This window comes from Carlito syrichta, unplaced genomic scaffold (genome assembly GCF_000164805.1).
Source record: "Carlito syrichta isolate Samal-C Ts95f unplaced genomic scaffold, Tarsius_syrichta-2.0.1 Scaffold311632, whole genome shotgun sequence".
Lineage (NCBI taxonomy): Eukaryota > Metazoa > Chordata > Mammalia > Primates > Tarsiidae > Carlito > Carlito syrichta.
The window spans coordinates 171,578-195,307 of record NW_007255728.1 but is presented as its reverse complement, the minus strand read 5'-3'; the positions used below and the strand labels follow the sequence as shown (position 1 = coordinate 195,307).

Here is a 23,730-nt window from a genome sequence, read left to right as displayed (position 1 = left end):
TATGTATTCTGAAAGTTTTCTTGTACATGACAAATCTGCTAATTTTTCTTCAGAGATCTCTTTACTTCATAATGGTTGTTCCAAGTATTCTCTATATAACTTTACAGAGAAAGAAATTCTGACAGCTTGCCTACTAACAAATACAACTAGGCTGCAGTTCTACAAACTTTTATTCCAAAAAAAGAAGTTGTAATGGAAGAAATTCAGAAAGGAAAGATCAAAGAAATACTTCTAGCAATGGGTTCTTTCCCTCTGATGATTTCACAGATGTTGCAACTTAAACCTAATTATTATACATGTCTTTTTTTAAAAATGCAAGCACAAGTTTAGGAAGGGAACTTGTTGTACAGTCATAGAAAAAAATAATTTAAAACCCACAAAAATTATTGTCCCTTTTACATTTACACACAATATAATATATCCAGCAAAAAATTTTTTCCCACACCACCCAGTATAGTTAACACTACATCTGATGTAGACAAGGCTCTTTTGCTCAACACTCTATCCTCAGTGTCTAGCATAATGCTTGGGACAGAGTAATACTTAATGATTATTAAATTTATTGAATTTTAATTAGATGTATAAGTATATAGCAATGCTTCCATGGCCTCTCTCCTTCCATTCTACCATTGTTCCTACATGCTACTGGTCATTCTCATACCAACCTATAATATATTGGTCTGAGTACCTTTCTACTTTAAAGAACAAAATTGAGATTTAAAAGATTAGCATATTATTGTACATTGCTAACACTACTATTAATCAATTCTATGACCTTTTTTTTTTTAGTTGGAGTCTCACTCTATCACTCAGGCTGGGGTGCTGTGGCACGCGCATGGCCATCCCAGCATCAAGCTGCTGGGCTCAGGTGATCCTTCCACCTTAGTCTTCCAAGTAGCCAGAACTACAGGCACGTGCTACCACATCAGCTAATTTTTTAAAATTTATTTATTGTAGTGATGAGGTCTCGCCAAGTTGCCCAGGCCGGTCTCAAACCCATGGGCTCAGGCAATCGTCTCACCTCAGCCTCCCAAAGTGCTGGGATTATAGGCTTGAGCCACCGTACTCGGTCTTTATGATCTTCTATACTAATCATTCTATTTCTTTACTAAGGGATTTTGGTCTTAATGTTTCTAAAAAATTCTTCTTAAGGTTCACATTCTACAGCAATTTCTGTGGCATTTATGTATGCCTTAAGTAATAAAACTAAAGGATAAGAAATGTTAAGAAAAGAGGAATGGTACTAGTCGCCCTCACATAACCCAGTGATATGAAGATTATTATTGTTTTTTAAACAAACCATAATAATTCAATTTTGTGTCGAGTGTTACTAAATTTAGTAAGGTGCCATTTTTTTAGTGTGTATGCACATATGTGTGCATAAAAAGCTTTCATGATATCACTTCATGTACCACACTGTTTATGAAAAACTAGAAAAGGAACAGATGAAAAGCCAGATAATCTAGGAAGAACTTGCTTCTTGTAGTTATATGTAATACACCTGGTTGGTATAACTCAAAATTCCATGGCTTCTCTTTCATTTAGTTTCAAATTTTAATGTATATACTTTGTATGAATGCAGGAGGGGTTAAAGAAGTTATTTAGTGCAGTGATAAGAGGGCAGAATCAGCTGGGCTCGGTGGCTCAGCCTGTGATCCCAGCACTTTGGCAGGCTGAGGTAGGTGGATTGCCTGAGCCTGTAGGTTTGAGACCAGTCCGGGAAACTTGGCGAGACCTCATCTCTATAATAAATCAAAAATTAGCTGGGCATGGTAGCATGCTCCTATAGTTCTGGCTACTTGGAAGGCTGAGGCAAAAGGATCGCTGGAGCCCAGCAGTTCGACACTGGGGTGGCCATGAGCGTGCCACTGCTCTCTAGTCTGGGTGACAGAGTGATACTCCAACTCAAATAAATAAATAAATAAATAAAAGTCGAAAAAAAAAGAGGGCAGAGTCTAAAGTTCTGAAGATATCTCTCTAAAAAAGACCCAATTTCAAGAAATGTCAAGTTGAAAAATAATTTTTTTTCTGGGTCTTTCTCCCACAGCATAAAACAGTCCAAATGATACACATTACTATATAGCTTGGTTACTATAAGTTTCCATTTCAAGAATGGGGAATTTTATCAATTAAACATCTCTGTTTAATAAGTAACAATTGATCCCAGGATTTTTCCACTGCTCTGTTGCCAACACATTCATTTGCATCTACATAATTCCACTCAGTGAGTTGTGAAGAAGACTCAATGAATGCTCAGATTTATTTTTAGGTTGTTTGTTGTACTGTATCTTATTGGAAAGCATTACTCCAAGAAGCATTAGTCATATATTTGCTCAACATTACTACTTAGATCTTCTACCAAAATTCTTTTTGCCAACACTTCATTTCTCTGCATTCCTATCAGAGATGGCTCCTTCCTTTCTTTCTTGAACTCTTTCCCTTCCCTCATCTCTAAGTTAATTGTTTTTAAAATACATCTTACAGTTTTTATAAAAGATCATCTACACTGTGATTCCATATCTACAACGTTCCAAAGCAGGTAAATTAAAGTCTAGAGTTTAGGACTGTATTTAATGGCACTGACCTGAACACGTACAAATATCTAAAGTGTTTAGCTTTTCTGTTATGTACATTTTACTATAATAAAAAAGACAGACATTTAAAAATTACAATTCTGATTCTTTTATTTATCATAGAAAGCTGTCACCTGAGACCAAAATTCCTTAAGAAGAAATGTAATACAAGTACAATACAGAAGTAATCACAGATCTTCATAACTGCCAATTAAATATAAAGAAGCAAAATCAGATATTTCCCCAATTAAATATTAAAAAGTTAAATCCAGATCTCTTCTCAATCTCTCATTTTTAATCTGCAGTGAGTGAATAGCAAATATACAAACTATTTTCTTCTGTGAATTTATCAAGAACTTTAAAGATTAAGCACCTTAAAAAAGATGAAGCACCTTATTGTTTCTATATTTCCTCTTAATATTACCATTTCTCTTTTTATAGAAAGAGAGAAGGAAAAAGAGATAGTCTCAAAATGTTTTTCTTCAGGCAGAAATATCAGCCTTTGGAAAAAACCCATTGCATACCAGTTGATTCCATATATTAGAAGTTTTATATTTTCTGTTTACAAAAATAACTATTTTTTTAAAAGTATGTCATTTGAAAGACACTGTTCCCCTTTCACCTCACTCTGTACTTTTTTATTTCATTGTAGCACCCATGGGTAGAAAATCATTCTTTCCCTTCTAGTCTGACAACTGGATTATGTGTGGTAAGACTGTGATGGCTAATTAGTTCTATTGACTTGAAAATGGTTCCACTGACCCAGCTATTTTCACAGGAAGAGTTCAAGGTGGGAATAGGAATAATAATTTTGACAAAGAAAATAAGCAGTGTTCTGCAGTGTAGCTATTAGCAGAGAACTCAGATTTGATAAGTGCTGGCTACTTGTATACCCAGGAAAAAAACTAATAAAGTTAAGAATCATATTTGCCGGTGATCCTTCTAGATATATTTACTATAAACCAAACTTCTAGCAGTTAAATTAGTGAAGGTATGTTCTAAAATCCATTTCCATTTGTGCTATTTTTACTTGTTCACTTTCAGATAGCATAATGCATAGCTTCACATTTAGTTCTCTTGCTGAGGTATTAAAACGATAAATTATTAGAATTTATTTTTTTTAAGATAATGAAGTATGAGAAGATGTTCTGCCTGGGTTTTAGCCTATGCTCTTTATTTTTCTGTCTCTGTGTACTATTCACTGTAATCTTATTTGAGCAACTTAATGGGGGATATTCACAAACAGTATAACTTAAAGAATTTCTTTCCAGATATCTAACAATATACTGCTACTCTAACAATTAATCTTCAAAGTTGTCTCTCCTTAATCTGTCAGCAACTAGGTGTTTGAGTCAGGCCTGTAGTCCATGCAGCTGGCTACAAAAGTGAACTTTGTTTTTTACTTACAATCAAATCATTATCTGGATACTGTTTGGACTTACAAAGAAAGTAACTGAAAACAGCTTTCAGTTAAGCATTTTTCTTGAATGATAAAACTGTCTAATTTCATTTTTCTTGAATGACAAACTAGCCGATAATTTCTGGCTAAGAAATACTGACAAGTACAGTAAGTAATGTGCCATATAACTACATTCCAGTCAATGACAGACTGCATATAAAATGATGATCCCATAAGATTATTATATACATATTTTTTCTTTTTTTTTTTTTTTTTTTTTTTGAGTTGGAGTCTCACTTTGTCATCCAGGCTGGAGTGCAGTGGCATGCTCATGGTCACCTCAGAGATTATAATATATTTTACTTTGCCTTTTCTATATTTAGATATACAAATACTTACCATTGTGTTACAATTGCCTATAGTATTCAGTATAGTAATATGTTGGACAGGTTTATAATCCTAGAAATACTAGGCTATACCACAGCCTAGGTATGTAGGAGGCTATACCATCTAGGTTTGTGTCAGTATATGCTATGATGTCTGCACAACGACAAAATTGCCTAATGACTCATTTCTTAGAACATATCCTTGTTGTTAAGCAATGTATGGCTGTAATTCATTTTACCACATCTCCAAATGGTTTAAGCTACTAAGCAGTAGTAAAAGTGCTGGAAGACAAGACCAAAATATAAGACAGAATAAGCAAAGTGGCATTTTAAACCACAATGTGATTTATTTTATCAGAATCTTCTCAATTTACAATCTGTTAGGAACAAGCTTTAACAGAAACAAAGCTGGAAAGAACAAAGTACAGAGAAAGAGAAAAGAGTAGAGCATTGGGGAGCAAGAAGAGAGAAGAACTCTGAAAATGTCAATAGAAAGAGAAACTCGGGAGAAATAAACCTGTAACACAGTTTTTCCAAGTATCAGCCTTTCCTTAAACCAAATGGATTCAAGTTATTTTTAATACCTATGTCCACATTTTATACTTTTTCTATATTCTTCCTCACCCTAAAGCTGTCAGCTATTAATTCTTGCTGTTATGATTACGACTGTCACTAACAACTGAACTACTCCATTAGAGGGGAATCTATTGACAACTAGGGAAGAGAAGGAAAAAAAGAACTAAACATATAGTAGTACCAAGTACATATAGTCCACAGATTCTGAAAAACTATCTTGAATAGACGGTATTAATGCCTAGCAATGAACTCTGACACTCATTTTGATGACTAAGACATTTTTTTGCTTTCTGCATTTAAGGTTATTATATAAAGGCCCTCTGGATATGTGACAAATCATACTTGAAGGTACTTTAATTCCTCATAATCCTTTAATTTTTTTTTTTTTTTTGAGTTGGAGTCTCACTCTGTCACCCAGACTGGAGTGCAGTGGCCACTCCCGGCCACCGCAGCCTCGACCTGCTGGGCTCCGGCGATCCTTCCGCCTCAGCCTTCCAAGTAGCTGGAACTACAGGTGCATGCTACCACGCCCAGCTAATTTTTGATTTTATTGTAGAGATGAGGTCTCACCAAGTTGCCCAGGCGGGTCTCGAACCCACAGGCTCAGGCAATCCACTCACCTCAGCCTCCCAAAGTGCTGGGATTACAGGCTGAGCCACAGGGCCCGGCTCCTCATAATCCTTTCATATAATTAAGTGCAAAGGTAAACTTCTTAACAATCCACCTCCAAATTTAAGAATTAATTAGTGCATTGGTTTATAGGAAAATAACTTGTGTTTTGATTTGTTTAAAAATTATCAATTTTTAAAGTTTAATTGTAAAATGCAAAGATGTAAGTTAGCAAATGTTACCTTCGCGAGGTTTTTTTCTACCTTCAAGTTCACAGAAAATCAAAAAAATGAGAGCATAACTGGACACAAATGGATTATAAAGCTACCTTTCTAACACCAATGTAGCTCACTATATAATCCACAAAGTAAACAATATCAAAGTAAATCTTATCTTGATGATTATGTGGTATTATTTTGCTAGGTTTTTTTTTTTTTTTTTTAATTTTTATTTATTTATTTATTTATTTTTGAGTTGGAGTCTCACCCTGTCCCCTAGACTGGAGTGCAGTGGCCACTCCCAGCCACCGCAGCCTCGACCTGCTGGGCTCCGGTGATCCTTCCACCTCAGCCTTCCAAGTAGCCGGAATTGCAGGCATGCGCTACCACGCCCGGCTGATTTTTTGATTTATTGTAGAGATGAGGTCTCGCTGCCCAGGCGTGTCTCGAACCCATGGGCTCAGGCAATCTACTCACCTCAGCCTCCCAAAGCCCAGGATTACAGGCTGAGCCACTGAGCCCGGCTGTTTTGTTTTTTGAGTTGAATCTCACTCCATCGCCCAGACTGGAGTGCAGTAGCATGCTCCCAGTCACTGCAGCCTCGACCTGCTGGGCTCCAGCGATCCTTCCGTCTCAGCCTTCCAAGCAGTCGGAACTACAGGTGTGCGCTATCACGCCCGGCTAGTTTTTGATTTATTGTAGAGATGAGGTCTCGCCAAGTTGCCTGGGTAGATCTCGAACCCGCAGGCTCAGGCAATCCACTCACCTCGGCCTCCCAAAACGCTGGGATTACAGGCTGAATGACTGAGCCCGGCTATTTTGCTAGTTATATAGCTAATTTCCTACTCTTTTCACACCATTTTTAAATATGTTCTACTTTTTCAAGTTTTGATTTGATAAATTGGTAACCACTTAAAATGGCCTTACTTAAAATAAGAATTAGAATTTAGAATTCACAATCTCTTAAACACCAGGATCTAAATTAAAATATTAGCAAATTTTCTGCTCTACTCTTTATATTTTTATACTAAACATATCCCTTAAACAAGGATTTACATTTTTTATATTTTAATAAAGCATTTAGTTAAGTTAAGCAGTGGGACATTTGTCTGCAATAATAAATTTCACAAAGTTACAGTGCTCATAAGCATCAAGTGGTGATACTTTCCCAATCAGCTCTTAGAAAGAAATTCAAAACTACCTTTTAAATACGTTAACAGCAATATCAATCTTTGTTCCTTAGTCATGAAATGTTTATAACAAAGCTATGACTCAGTTCAAGTACACAAGTACCCTTAAAACAAATTACCAAGAGTAATTAAACTAAAAAAAGAAAATAATGTGACTCATTAAACTAAAATAATTTGTGCTTGACCCCAAAGACACATACTTCTAAGTATCTACTTTGGAATAAATGAACAGCTAGCATTTTACTTATCAAAAAAATACAAGCCTTTTTTAGTATTAGAAATAATTAAAATTCAAAATTAAAGAAGAAAACACCTTTTTTTTAAACACTACTTTCCTTTTAAGTATATTAGTATAGTTTTTTTTGTACCTTCGAAAATTCTTCAGGTTCTTTTATATCTAATGATCTTGTCGCAAATTCTAGTAGTTCTTCAGAGTTCTCCAGTGCATTATTACATTGACTAATCTGACTCTAGGGAAACAAACAAACAAACAAACAACTAAATCATTAAAATAAATTTTCCTATTGTCATTAGAATCTTAAAAATATATTGTTATAATGAACTTGCAAATAATTTTAATAGTAATAATTGAGCTAAAACATTTCAGTGAGCTATTCAAACAAGATAATTACCAGTTATATATAAACACATTTTAATTATCTTACTTAATTTTAATTATCTTAATACTTTATACCTCTTTCCATAATTTATCCAAAACATCTTAACTGTATACAGATAAAAGTATACTCATCTTTAAAACAAACAAAACAAGCAACTATAAATAACTGGAACCAAATTTACTTAAAGATTCTTCTCAATCAGAGTAGTTGGGAAACTATAATTTAAATTAAAATATTAAAATAATCTATCTGCAGACAACATCCTCTGTAATGAAGACTAAAGCTATCACTATAGCTTTTCCTTTGAATCATAGCACAAGAACATACTTAAGAATGAACAGTTAAGTTCACTAAGTTTACATTTCAATAACTCAAAGTATTATTTTATAACCACCTGTTGTCTATTTAATATCTCTTGAACACCCATAGATCATTATTCCTACTTTAAAAAAATCACCAAAATTGTTATGATACTGATAAGGAGAGATAAATATTAAGAATTACACAGGATAATAAAGTGTAAGATAGAAGAAAAAACAATGGAATCACTAAGATAAATGTAAATCTGAAATAGTGATACAGGAAGAAAAGACAGTTAACATCCTTGCTGTCACAACCTCCAACAGAATTTAACGTCTGTTTTATCCATTTTTTGCAACATTTAAAATTTTTCATTGATAATCAACAGCTAATGATGATGTGACAGAATAGTTGATCAAAAAAATCAAAATAAAGTCATCCTAATTTCAAAAGAGCCCAAATACAGTTTTAATGGAAGACTTCCAAGAATGAGATCAGCTGCCAAAATATTCATTACCTTAATTTAAAATCACAAAATCCAAAGTGGACAGAGTTTGCCTGAGACTCTATGACAAAAAGTACAGATAAATTTATATGACCGAATTGTGTATTATTGTTGGGAATTTAGTAAACAACTAAAAATATAAATTCAATAGTTTACAACAGCAATAAATGCAGCCTATTCTAAGAAGAGTACTGTAGATTTTATGTGTGTACACTTATATCCAACTCTATACAAGGTTGTCAGAAAATAAGTTTCTATATGAAAATACAAGAAAATACAGTTGTTCTGGAAGTCCAAAGACATACTTTAACCCAAAATCCATGATGGACTCAATTTGCCTAATTCTGAAAGTCTTAAACATCTTAAATTAAGAAGGAACAACACTACTAAAGGTAAAAGCTGGGCCAGGCACAGTAAGGCTCATGCCTGTAATCCCCCAGCACTTTGGAAAGCCAAGATGGATGACTCGAGGCCAGGAGTTCAAGTCTAGCCTTGGCAACACAGTGAGACCCTGACTCTACGGAAAAATTAAAAATTAGCAGAGCGCAGTGGTGTGCATGTGGAGTCCTAGCTAGCTGGGAGGCTCAGGTGTGAGAATCACTTGAGTCCAGAAGTTCAAGGCTACAGTGAGATATGATCAGGCCATTGCACTTTAGCCTGAGTAACAGAGCGAGACCCTGTCTCTAAAAATAAAAGTTTAAAACAAGATTAAAATCCACATGTTACAAAATGAATGCTATTAGACTCTCCTCCAAATCAGCACTGACTTCGCTTCAAAATGATAAGATGCTATGGACTTTTAATCTTTAATTATCTCAACAAATGAACTGCCTCTCCTCTCTTCCCTTTATTAAGTATGCTATTCCTCCTGCAACGTTCTTTACATTAGCTTCTAAAAAACCACTTTTCTTTTTTTTCTTTTCTTTCCTTTTTTTTTTTTTTCCAGACCACAATCCCCTGGATAATCAGCAGCCAGGGACAAGCCCAGCCTGGTCTATCTGATCAGTTCATTACTCCTGAGCACCATCCTGTAGGACCAGTTCCGAGACCAGGAGGACTACAGTGCTGCAACTGCCCAAGGGGCCTCTCTGCACAGCGCCCTGAGGAAGGACAGCTTTTCATGTCAGGTTGGCTCTTTGGGGCTGGGATCACAACGGATCAAATAAGATCAAGGTGTAAGGGGAGGAGGCGCGGGGTGGATGCATGCACTCACCTAGCATATGTACTCTCACACATGCCCCCCATGCAACACCATAGCACCGCACACACCATCTGAACTTAATTCAATTCCCTTCAAAAACCCCTCCTCATTATATATAGCTGAATAGGGCTTTAATCTTTTTTTTTTTTTTTTGAGTTGGAGTCTCACTGTCGCCCAGACTGGAGTGCAGTGGCCGCTCCCGGCCACCACAGCCTCGCCTGCTGGGCTCTGATCCTTCTGCCTCAGCCTTCCAAGTAGCTGGAATTATAGGCGCGCGCTACCACGCCCAGTTAATTTTTGATTTATTGTGGAGATGAGGTCTCGCCAAGTTGCCCAGGCGGGTCTTGAACCCGCGGGCTCAGGCAATCCACTCACCTCAGCCTCCCAAGGCATGCGATTACAGGCTGAGCCACTGAGCCCAGCTAGGGCTTTAATCTTAAATATTTATCTTACATACGTGTTTTGCTTACCTTTATAAATTCTAATCTTTTTGGCAAAAGAATCTTATTTTCTTTTCTTTTTCACTTCTTTCAAATTACCTTCTATTAGAATGTGAAATCCATGAATGCATGACAACTAGTTACTAGCAATCAAATGTCATTGTTAACTTACCCTATAAATTGTGATGAGGAGAAATACTCTAAGCTAGGTTCTCAAATGTGACTTTTAAACATTAAGATGTACAACATTTTTAGGGCTTTTCAAATTTCCTTTTTTTTTTTTTGCGTCAAAGTCTCACTCTGTCACCTAGGTTGGAATGCAGTACCATAATCACCGCCACCACAGCATTAACCCGCTGGGCTCAGGTGATGCTTCCGCCTCAGCCTTCCAAGTAGCTGGAACTACAGGTGTGCACCACCACACTAGGCTAATATTTTGATTTACTGTAGAGATGAGGTCTCGCCAAGCTGTCCAGGTTGGTCTCGAACTCCTGGGCTCAGATAATCCTTCCTTCTCCGATTCCCAAAGTGCTGAGATTTCAAGGCATAAGCCACCACGCCTAGCCTGCTTTTCAAATTCCTATATGTGTTAAACTATCTTTAGGGCAAGCATAACAACACATGATAAAGATGGTAAGACAATTTTAAAAATTCAGGTCAGGTGTGGTAGCTAATGGCTGTAATCCTAGCACTTTATGAGGCCAAGGCAGGAGGATGTTGAGGCCAGGAGTTTGAGACCAGCCTGGGCAACACGGCAAGACCTTATCTGTATAAAAAACAACAACAAAAACTGACCAGGCATGGGGGTATGTACCTATAGTCCCAGCTACTTGGAAGGCTGAGGCAGAAAGATCACCTGAGCCCAAGAGGTAGAGGTTGCAGTGAGCTATTAATGTGCCACTGCACTTCAGCCTGTGTGACGGAGTGAAATCCCGACTCCAAACAAAAATCCAATGTAGCAGGACGATGAGTTCAATTTCTCATAATGCTTTTTAAAAGTCAGTTTTATAAGAGCTCTGTTATCCAATATATGTACATTTTGAATAAAGGGGGACTAGAAAAAAGGAACTAAGCAGAGCTTGTTAGTCAACAGTCATCAATTAAAAGCTAGCAATATGAGATACATGAAGAATATGGGACAAGTAGGAATTATTTGTCTAAACCTAAATTGCAAAGTTCCTGCTCTTAAGGTGGATGTTGACAACAGTTTAGTTTTCTCTAAAAAACTGCAAGTTTTTAAAAAAATGTATCTATTGGCTACTTCCAGTTCCACTATGACAATACCAGAAAAACAATATACATTTCAGCAGAAAGAAGGTCCCAACAAACAACAGACACCAACCAAGTATTTGGAGCTAAGTAAGTGAAAAGGAAAATATTATCAGCAACACTGGAACATCACTCATCACAGGGATAGTTAAAGGGGTTGATAAAAATTGATAATGCACATTCAATATGCATGATATTTTTGCCACTTGGGGGGAAACGAGAAAGATAGGAGAAAAAATATGACTCACAGTCACTTTAGTGGTATATTTAATATGTGGTATGAGCTAGGGTGACAAAAATGTTGGCTGCTGGTAGATGAAAACAACTAGAGCTTCTCTGGCAAAGAAAATGTTCAGGGAGGGAAAAGAGGAGGTTGGAAATCAAGCAACTGAATGTTTAAAGGCTGCAAAGAAGGATTAGGCCCAAGATAGAATAGAAATCTGCACAGGATGAGTCTGGAAATCTTCAGAAGACGCTTCGTTTTCCTTTCTTCTCCAGTGTTATCTGTTTTTTAAATAAATAAATTTCTTAGTTATTGTAATTTATGGAAATTTTATGATTAAACTAATTATTCTTGAATGATTTAAGTAATACAACTCCCACTCCCAAATATAAACAACAAACCTCAACCTGGGGAGTATGGACACACTTGAGAGGGTATCTGACTCCTGGAAATTATATGTATACGGTGTATGTAAGAGAGAAAGAGAGCATTTGTATTCTTGCGTAGCTTTCAGTTTCTCAAAGATATCTGGGACCAAAATCAACACACAAAAATCAGTTGCGTTACTATACACCAATAATAAGCAATCCAAGAAGGAAACTAAGAAAATCCCATTCATAATAGCATCAAAAATAATAAAATACTTTGAAGTAAACTTAACTGACAAGGCAAGAGACCTTAACACTAAACTATAAAACACTGCTGAAAGAAATGTAAAACACAAATAAATGGAAAGACATTCATGTTCGTAGATTGGAAGACTTAATAATACTGTTAAAAAGTCCATACTACCCAAAGCAATCTAAAAATTCAATGCAATCCCTGCCAAAATCCTATTGATATTTTTTTGAATACAAAAAATTATACACATTCAATTAATACGGAATCTCAAAGTGAATTGCCAAAACAATCTTGAAAAAGAAGAGCACAGCTGGAGGCCTCAACACTTTCTGATTTCAAAGTACATTACAAAGCTCCACTAATCAAAACAATGTGGTACTGGCATAAAGACGGACACATAGACTAATGGAACAGAATAGACAGCTCAGAAACACACCCTTGCACAAAAGTGTCAAGATTAACCAGTGAAAAAAGGACAGTCTTCAACAAATGGTGCTGGAAAAAACTGAGTATCCACATGCAAAAGAATAAAGTAGGATCTTTGTTTAACATCATAAACAAAATTAACTAAAAGTTGATTAAAGTCCTAAACACAACTCCTAAAACTATAAAACTAAAAGAAAACGGGAAAAGCTTCAAAGCGTTGTATTTGGCAATGATTTCTTAGACATGACAACAAAAGCCCAGGCAATAAAAGCAAAAAAAGAGAAATAAGACTACATAAAACTTTGAAAGTCTCCATATCAAAGAAAACAACCAAAAGAGTAAACAGGCAACCAACAGAATGGGAGAAAATGACTGCAAATCATATACCTAATCAGGAGTTAATACCCAGAATGTATAAGGAACTCCTACAACTTAACAAAAAAAACCCATAAGTAACCCAACTTAAAAAGATGGGCAAAGAACCTGAATAGACATTTCTCAAATATGTATATATATATATACATGGCCAACAAACATAGGAAAAGATGTTCAACATCACTAATCATTAGAGAAATGCAAATCAAAACCATAATGAAATATTACCTCCCACCCATTATGATGGCCACTATTTAAAAAAAAAAAAACAGAAAATAACAAGTGTTAACAAGGATGTAGAGAAACTGAAATCACTGTGCACTACTGGTAGGAATGTAAAGTAATGCAACTGCTGTGAAAAACAGTATAGAGTTTCCTCTAAAAAGAAAATCAAAAAAGAGAATTATCACATAATCCAGCAATTCTACTTCTAGGTATATAGATCCAAAAGAATTGAAAATGGGATCTCAAATAAATTTTGCACATTCATGTTCATTGAGCATTATTCATCATAGTTAAAAGGTGAAAACAGCCCTAATATTCATAGACAGATAAATGGATAAAGAAAATATGGTATTTTTCTTTAAAAATTGAAAATTAATTTAAAAAAATGGAAAATTATTCAACCACAAAAAAAGGAATCCTAGCACATGGATGAACTTTAAGGACATTATGCTGAGCGAAATAAGACAATCACAAAAGAAAAACTATATAATTCCACTTATGTGAGATGGAATCGTCAACATCATGGAAACAAAATAGTAAGATGATTGCCAGAGGCTAGCAGGAGGAGAAAATGAAAAGTCGCTGTTCAAGGGATATACTGCTTCAGTTGTTTAAGATGAAAAAAATTCTAGAGATCTGTTACACAACAACGTGAATATGTTTAACATTACTAAACTATACACTTAAAACGGTTGAGTAAATTTTATTTTTTTTAACCACAATTTTAAAAAATGTATGACCAAAACAAAGTTAAGAACCATTCTTCTACAGGATAACAGGATAAGGGTATAGTTATACTCAGAAATTCATTAACTTTTTCTTTCCATAAATCAAGCAATAAGTAGACTAAAATTATTCATATTTAAGCAGCTGTATGATCTCACCTGTAACTCTTGTGACTTACGAGCTTGTTCCTGCTTGATGCTGTTAATCATACTTTCTTTTACCTCATCCAATATAGAGTATAAACTATCAAATTCTTCATCTAACTCTGAAAGAATATTAGAAGAATTTTCCTGTTTAAAAAAACAAAACAATGATTTTACTGAAGAGCTAACAAACATTTAAAAACCAAAGGATATACTGAAAGAGAATAAATTTATATTATAACAATCTTAGCCTAATATAAAATAACAAAATTCAAATAGTTAAGTCTTTAAAAAGAGATAAATCAAAAAGGTAGCTGCCAATGCCAACAATACTATTTCAGCTGTACCATCAACGAAGTTGCCTTTTATGAACTAGTCCATACTCTTCACCTTGCTGTTTCTACAAGACGATGTAAAAAGTTGTTTCAAGGTTCCCAACTTCATCCAGACTTTCAATCTCATAGGTAGATCCTAAGCCAGTGGTTCTTAACCTTTAGCGTGTATCAGAATCATCTGTGAAACATTTTAATAAAATATTACAGAAATTGCAGGGCTCGGTGGCTCAGCCTGTAATCCCGCGCCTTTGGGAGGCTGAGGTGAGTGGATTGCCTGAGCCCGCAGGTTCGAGACCCACCTGGGCGGCAAGACCTCATCTCTACAATAAAATCAAAAAATTAGCCAGGCGTGGTAGCATGCGCCTGTAATTCCGGCTACTCGGAAGGCTGAGGCAGAAGGATCGCTGGAGCCCAGCAGGTCGGGGCTGTGGTGGCCTGGAGCGGCCACTGCACTCCAGTCTGGGCAACAGAGTGAGACTTCAACTCAAAAAAAAAAAAAAAAAAAAAAAATATATATTACAGAAATTTTAGTTCAATCGCTCCAAGGAACAGTTTGGACACAGAGGGTTTCGCTGGTTGTGTGTAAATTTTAAAGTCTTTCAGGATATCAAAAACACTGCACTTATATAAGATAAAAAGAATTCAAAAGACTAAGCAATTCCTTATTGAATACTAAGAGATTTATCAAATATTAACTTTCATATTAGAACGAACATCAAAAATAATCTAATGAATAGCATTTGTAGTTAAACCCCTACATTTTGTGAACTAAAATACAGATAAGTGAGTAACCTGCCCAAAACCACATAATTAGCTACTTAGTAACATAGTCAATCAAGGATCTCAAGTCTCATGACTTCCCAGAGTTCCTCATTGCCTCCTTAAGCAGCATGCTGCTATTTCAACAAGAAATAGCTTAAAATATTTGTAAATTCCCTAGATAAGCAATATCTACACTTGCAGCAAATGATGAGACATAAGAAATTCTCATAAATTTTTCAACTTAAATGAATCATTCAATTAAGAGAAGTAAATTGGCATTGGGTAAGAGAAAACATACAATCTACTGTAATAATACCCTATTGTCCAAACTTCTGCTGATGTTTATAAAAACTAGATATCTCACTGGAGTCTCACCACCGGTAAAAGTGGTGTTAATCATTTTACTAGTTTATTTACAATGGTAAGAACAAGCTGTGGAAGATGGAATGTACCGTCTGAAAGGCAGAAGACATAACTCAAATCCCACACTAGCCACACAGTAATAGCATGACCTTGTTGTACAAGCCACTTAAATTCCCCAAAATCAATTTATGCATCCATAAAAAGGAAATGGAATTGTTTTCCTCTCAAACACCTGCTGGCATCTTACTATCTCTTGCCTTCTAACTCTCATGCTCCCATCTTCAGTGACAAGAATGTAGCTTAATTCTTTCAGTATGTTTTTTTTCCTGGAGTCTGAAGGGGAATTCTAGTAATTTGTCAATAGGAAGAAGGGTTTGGACTAGTTCTGTCTTAGGTCTTTATTTCCCCAGATGTCAAATGGGATGATTTTCTTGTCCATAGTCTAAGAATTTTAGAACTACTAGCTTTAAGCTTAAAGAAAGCAGATTCACCAAATTCTCCAATGAAATAGTATCATTTTGGGTTGTCTGAACATTTTAACAATATTAATTTTTCCAATCCATAAACATGGGATATCTTGCATTCATTTGTGTCTTCAGTTTTTCATCAACGTTTTATAGTTTTTAGTATGTAGATCTTTTACTTCCTTAAATTTACCCCTAAATATTTTTTTGATGCTATAGTAAATGGAAATGTTTTCTTAATTTTTTTAACCATCAAAACTTTCTTATTATAAAATAATACTTAGTGTTGAAAAGAACAACAAACAAAACAAAAACGAGTTACCCATAATCCTACCACTCAGAGAATGTCAATGTTAACATTTTTATACATTTCTTTTTTAATTTCTTCTTTCACATTGTTAATGTGTAGAAACAATACTGATTTCTGTATATTGATTTTTTTATCCTGCAACTTTACTGAATTTATCAGTTCTAACAGATTTTTGTTAGACTATTTAGAGTTCTCTATTTATAGAAGATCATGTCATTCACAAACAATTTTCACTTCCTTTCCTATTTGGACGCCTTTTATTTCTTTTTCTACCAGTACTACAATGAATAAAAGTGGTAAAAGTAGGTTGATTGCAGTGGCTCACACCTGTAATCCCAGTACTTTGGGAGGCTGAAGTGGGAGGACTGCTTGAGCCCAGGAGTTCCAGACCAATCTGAGCAACATCGCAAGACTTCATCTCTACAATCTCTACAACAAATATAAAAATTAGCCACAAGTGGTAGCACATACCTGCAGTCCCAGTTACTGGGGAGGCTGAGGCAGAATGAGCACCTGAGCCCTGGGGGGGGTGTGCCCAAGGCTGCAATGAGCTGTTGATCTGCCACTGCATTTCAGTCTGGATGACACAGTGAGACCCTGACTGAAAAAATAAAAAAGGGGCCGGGTTCAGGGGTTCACCCTGTAATCCCAGCACTCTGGGAGGCCCAGGTGAGTGGATTGCCTGAGCCCACAGGTTCGAGATCCCGGGCAACTTCACTAGACCTTGTCTCTACAATACATCAAAAATTAGCTGGGCATGGTAGCACACGCCTATAGTTCCGGCTGCTTGGAAGGTTGAGACAGAAGGATTGCCAGAGCCCAGCAGGTCGACACTGGGGTGGCCATGAGCATGCCACAGCACTACAACCTAGATGATGGAGTGAGACTCCAACTCAAAAAAAAAAATTTAAATTAAGTTAAAAGAAAAAAGAAAAAAAAAAGTGGTAAGAGTAGACATCCTTATCTTTTTCTTGATTTTAGAGGAAAAGCTTTCAACTTTTCATTTTTGATATTGATGTTAGCCATGGAACTGCCATATGCAGTCTTTATTGTGTTGAGATACATTACTATTTACTACACTATTTACTTCTATACCTAATATGCCGAGAGTTTTTATCAGGAAATATGCTGAATTTGTCAAATTCTTTTTCTGCATATATTGAGATAATCATGTGGCTTTTGTCTTTCATTTTGTTAACATGGTGTATTGCATTTATTGATATATTTATATTAAATCATCTTGCATCCCAGGAATAAATCTGACCTGATCATGGTGAATTATCTTTCTAATGTGCTGTTGAATTCAGTCTGCTAGTATTTTACTGAGGATTTTTGCATCTATGTTGATAAGGAATACTGGCCTGTAGTTTTCTTTCATAGTATTCCTGTTTGGCTTTGGTACCAGGGTAATGCCAGCCTTGTAAAATGAGTTTGGAAGACTATACTCCTTCCTCTTCAATTTTATGAAGAGTTTGAGAAGAGTTAATATTAGTTCTTCTTTAAATATTTGGTAGAATTTAACAGTGAAACCATCAGGTTCCAGGCTTTTATTTGATGGGAGATTTTTTTTTTTTTATTACTGATCCAATCGCCTTACTTATTACTGGTCTATTCAGATTTTCTGTTTCCTCCTGATTCAGTCTTAGTAGGTTAGGGTAAATGCTTCTAAAAATTAGATTATCTTGAGTTCTCTTCAACAATCAATATGTCATTACTTACACTGTGCGTTATCTGTCCCAAACCTGGAACCATTTCCTTAAGTATGCCTCTCCGTTTTCAATGGGCACTTTACCTTTTACTTTTATGTTTCACTTTTATCTACTTCTACAAGTAGAACTTTTACCATCAACATTTTCTTTCACTATTTACTGTAAAAGAAATGTTTTACTTCTCAGTACTTTTGAAAAGGTGTAATTTACTATTAATTGGAATTAGAAAACACCAAATGGAAAAGGACTGAAGGAGTACTATAATATTCCCTAGCAATTACTATTCCAGCATTTTCCTTCTCCCTTACTATTATGACTTTTCCATGGAGAATGCAAGAACAGCAAAGAATGCATTTTTATTTTAGCTGTCATTTAAAAACCCTGTTATCACCTCCATTATAGTTTATAATCTAGACTTGATGAGGTATATTTATACTTCAAATTTGACTCATTAGTTGTGACACACACAAAATTTTTTATTAAAAATAATCATACCTGAACTCCTTTCAGTGTATGATTTAATGTATCAATAAAGTTCTGAATTTCATCATTTTTATTTGCCAGTGTTGAAATGATCCTTTGTAGAGCTTCCTAGGATTAAAAAACATTAAAATATTATATTTCAATGAAAGAGAATTGTTAACCTCGTAACAAGCATTCTGTAAATAAACTTTATGTAAGAATATATTGTATAACAAATAAGAGCAATGTAAAGTTTCTTATTTTTCAAAATTTTCAAAGGCCTATAATTACAAAAGATGGTGTATTTGTACTGTATTAAACTCTCTTATTCCTAGTATACAACATAATCACCAAAATACTTTTCAGACTGGTAATGATCAGTATTATTTAATATCCACAGAATTATTTTAGGTCATAGATCACGGCAATGCAACAGTCAAATCCTTAAATACTGCAAAAACAAATGGAAACTTCTAATGCAACATCAGGACGCAAGGAATAAAAGCAAGGAGGCATGGAAATTCATCAACACTTTATTTATTTATAAAAATAAAAAACAAAGCCGGGCTCAGTGGCTCAGCCTGTAATCCTGCGCCTTTGGGAGGCTGAGGTGAGTGGACTGCCTGAGCCTGCGGATTCGAGACCCGCCTGGGCAGCGAGACCTCATCTCTACAATAAATCAAAAAATCAGCCAGGCGTGATAGCGCATGCCTGTAATTCCAGCTACTTGGAAGGCTGAGGTGGAAGGATCACCGGAGCCCAGCAGGTCGAGGCTGCGGTGGCCGGGAGCGCGACAGAGTGAGACTCCAACTCAAAAAATATATAAATAAATAAATAATAAAATAATAAAAAACATATTTTAGAAATATAAAACCAGATAATAAATAAGTGTGCATCTGGAAGCAACATTCATTACAATATTTATAGATGCTGCAGAACCATAATAAAGTAAGCAATTTTAGTAGCAAATACCCCAGACTTTGTCAATGCTTCCTATTTAAATAAAACATTTGGTTGTTTAATTTTTCATACTCTATGGTTCAGTGCTGTCCAATAAAATTTTCTGCTCTGATGAAAATTTTCTATAAATATGCTATCCTATATGGTAGCTACTGGCCACATAAAGCTTAATGAAGTCTTGAAAGGTGACTAACACAAATGAAGAACTAAATTTTTTTAAAGTTTACTTTCAGTTTGTATAGCCACATGTAACCAGTGCTGTCACACTGAAAAGGTCTATTTGCTTAATAACACTTTATGGGTAGCAACAGCAAAAACCAAACAAGGTACTTGTATTGCCAATAAAAGTCAAACTTTCAGTTTATAATGTTCCCAGAAGCACAGAACTATTTTCTGTAAGCACCTATAAAAGTTTAAATATTTTGGTGCGGCCTACAAGACTTTGTGGGATAAGGCTCTCCTCAAAAATATAATCAAATGTTGATAAAGGGTAATATATAAAAAGCCCAGGAAATAATCTGAAAGGGATAACATTTTACACAAATGTTCATAAAGTATTATAGTGAAAAATCTTTAAATCATTACAACAGTTCTCATTTAATTCTCACCACAATTTCTAGAGATAAGGAAGTTGTTGTTATTATCACCTTTGGGGCTGCCTAAGGGTTCTCTGTTGTATTTACTTACCTACATTATTTCTCCCCATCATCACCACTGGTGGTATTTTAGTAGAACAACACAATGAATTATGCAATGAAAGAAGACCAATGACACTAAGAGTTAGCTGTTTATCTGTCAGTGCTCTTCCCAGAAACTGGTGCACTAAAATATGAATATAAAGATGACAGCAGAATGGAGCCAGAACTTGGGGGTGGAAGATAAGCACAGATGGTAGGGCATCAGGGACAGTACAGAGATACAGAAAAGATCAGAGGCCTAAGAGAGAAGAATCTTCCAAGTACTTATCCAAGATAGATTCTATAAGTGTATAAAGGCAACACAATGGAACAGTAAAAAAAGTTCTGCACAATCCTGACTGTTTATAGGAGGCTTCAGTTAGTAAGATTGGGCTCTTTCTGGCTAATGGACTGAAATGCTTCCCCTTCTACCCCTCATAATGGCACAGTTATGTCCATATAGCACAGATGAGAAAACAGAGATTCAACTGGTTGCCCGAAGTGACACTGCTAATAAGGTAAAGATTATGCTCAGTCTATCTCCAAAGCCCATGCTTGTAAGTATTTTAGAATACTGCCTCTAAAGCCAACCAATTAGCTCATGATATGGTATGCCCATACAGTGAAGTATACATTCTTTAAACATCTAGTTTGCTAAGAATTTTCAATGACATAGAAAACTACTGAAATTTTCATAGTGCAGAATCACAGTTTGAGCTTAAGCTTTGTCCACTGGAAGGCATTATCTTGTGAACTTCAGGGTAAAATTACTATTCTACCAAAACAGGGGTAGAGGAGTCTTTTGAAAAAGATTTTAGTCTATGAAAAAGAGGAGCCAGGCCCAATGATTTCAACCCAATAACAAAATTTCAATCATGACATATTGTGAGTTTAATAAAAAATGAAAAAAATTTCAAATATTTGGTATATTTAAAAGGCAAATATAGTTAAGAAAAAAAAGTCCTAGCACTAAATAGTTTCCCACATTTTTTTGTCTGAGTTTAGTAGCAAACTTTGTATTTGATGAATTATGTGGCAAAAACTGAAGTTACTGCTCCAAATAGGTAAGCTCTGAGTTCCAAATAATTTAATGAGAAGCCTAAGTTTGTAAAGCACCTGTTATTTACTACATATAGTCAAAGACATCTAAATGTTCTAATTTTTATCAGGTCTTCAAGCTAGAGCCTCTATACCGTTAAAGAGATATCCACTTGCTGAAAGTTAATAAACTCTGGTCTAATAGTGATGTTAGAGATTAGAATATAGCCTTTACCAACTGCAATGTTCTCAATCTCTTTAGAGCAGCACTGTCCAATAGAAATATAGTATGGGCCAATAGCAGTCACATCAAAAGAGAGAGAAACAAGTGAAATTAATTTTAATATTTTTCTTAGTCAATAGATCCAAAATATTATATTATCATTGCAACATGTAATCAATATTTAACAACTATTAATGAGTTTCTTTTCTTTTTGGTACTGAGTCTTCAAAATTCAGTGTGTATTTTATACACACAGAGTATTTCAATTCAAATTAGTCACACGCCAAGTGTTCAAAAACCATATGCAACTAGAAGCTATCACTGGGCAATACAGACTTAGAGGCCTATATCATCAAAATAGTCCATATATTTCTGAGTGGAGATAAGGCAGAGACCCTCTATTAATCTTATTATTTTACAATTAAAAATAAACAAACCTAAAAACTTTCTGAACTTTGTTCTTGGAAGACCAGAATTTCTTTATATGCTTAGGTATACCAGATTCTTGAATTACAATAGTTACATGTGGCTATAAGTTAAAACATTACAACCAAGCTTCTTTATCAAAATTTCATTGATTTCTCAGTTTCTGTTTACATAAATATTACCTCCAGAAGCTGAAATATATTATAAAATTACCAAACCCCAAAAATAGGTGCATAAGCAGCACTACTTTATGATCTTTCTAATACCTAACAAAAGAAACAAATGCACTCTTCTCTCCTGTAAAATTTACACTTTTTATGAATGTTTTTGGTTAGAGAAGACTTTCCAGGGATCACAAAGAGTAAAAATGTCCATGTCAAGGTTGGCAGCTGACAAAAACAAGACTGCAAGACTGCATCATGGACAGCAGACAAGTAAGTTATACAAACTCAAAGAATTATCAAGATCATATCCATTTCGTATAATACTGTCCCATACCTCCAAAAAATAACACCCTGAGGTTATAGTTAATCTTAGCTACACCATTCCCTTTTAATTCAAAGTTATATTACCATAGAATGAGAGACACTTTTTCTAATTTGTATTGACCTAAGAAGTATTAATAACAATACATTTGGAAAGAAATCCTATAATCTCTGTGAGTCTTTGGGAGAATGGTATTCTACATAAATTGCCTATGGCCTCAAATATTCTACTTCCCCAGGAAGTGGCTAGGAAAGAAAGGTCTTTAAAGGTTGATGTAGTATTTCTGGGAAATATGGTCTCATTCATTAAAGAGAGAGCACTCTATAGCTCACATTTTGAACTTAACTGGGAGTTGCAGTACAGCATGAGATAAACAGCCCACTGCGAAAGCTGCTTTACCTTATGCCAAAGCCACAAAGACTTAAGGACTAGATTATTTTCAGGGGATACACTCCAATCTCTAGGTAGGGAGAGCTTCAGAGCCTTTGCTGTAGTAAGCCACTGAAATACTGTGAGAATGGACAAGTCAGCCACAGGGGGCTTTGGAGTCCCAGTATCTAAAGTCACCTATATTTTCTAACCTACCAATTGCATTAGTAAGCAAAGCTGCAGAAGAAGCAACCATTCAGCGAACCAAGTCAGAAAACCAAAGCAACAAATGTGACCTTGGCAACTAATACAGATAAAAGGATGATTCAATTCTTAACTTTTCTAAGCTTAGAGGGAAGAAGGTGAAATATCGTAAAAGTTCCCCAGGGCAGACTACTGAGACAGGGGCTCCAGAAGCTCTCAATCCGCTTGCCCTTTAATCTGTAAGGGCTGTGGAGAGGATGAGCAAATGCAAAAGACTAATCAACAGCTCACTTTTAGTATTCTAAAACAGTAAAAGTTTTTGGGAGGGAACCAGAGCTTCAATCATTTTGGCTCTCAGAATGATGGGGAATGGCTAGAGCGAGGGTGGAAATGACGTAAAGTTAAAGGAACTAAAGAACTGGGTGTTCAGTAGAACCGGAAAACAAGTTGTAAGTAATCAAATATTTAAGACACACTATCATCAACACCAACACTTTCAAAAACTAAAGGATTAGAATTACATGAGTTGAATTCTGAAGCTTAACCCTAACTTATGTATGTGACAAGATGCTAAAAATTTCTCTGGGAAGGTAGGAATCAGGGAAGAGGCTTATATAGGGATACTATACACATAATCTAGGAGGTAGGCAAGGGAAGGCTGGTTGAATAAGTACCAAATCACTTTTAAAAGTGATTTCTAAATATGGCAGGCAATATGCCAAGGTAGAGAGAGATGGAGGGAGGGAGGGAGGGAAGAACTAAAAGACACCATAATGCAATGAGTTTTCTACCCCAGTCTATCCCCCAGGACTTCACAAAGGCCATCATCATTTCCTCTCATTTGTGCTCTACATGCAGTCACAAAGTTCGATAGATTTTACTTACTTTTTTTTCTCTTTTTTTTTTTTTTTTTTTGG

The 23,730-nt window shown here is 35.4% G+C and overlaps 1 protein-coding gene across 1 annotated transcript in view; it reads right to left on the bottom strand.

Annotated features, from left to right (window-relative positions):
• The window catches only part of FSD1L (fibronectin type III and SPRY domain containing 1 like), a 76,806-nt gene that overhangs the window by 49,764 nt on the left and 3,312 nt on the right, over positions 1 to 23,730 (bottom strand). Inside the window, exons 2-5 of the mRNA XM_021717981.1 lie at positions 21,279 to 21,374; positions 18,464 to 18,559; positions 14,041 to 14,172; positions 7,320 to 7,421 (exon numbers count right to left, since the gene is read on the bottom strand). Of these exons, the coding sequence (XP_021573656.1) occupies positions 7,320 to 7,421; positions 14,041 to 14,172; positions 18,464 to 18,559; positions 21,279 to 21,374 (426 nt within the window). The remainder of the gene's footprint in view (positions 1 to 7,319; positions 7,422 to 14,040; positions 14,173 to 18,463; positions 18,560 to 21,278; positions 21,375 to 23,730) is intronic.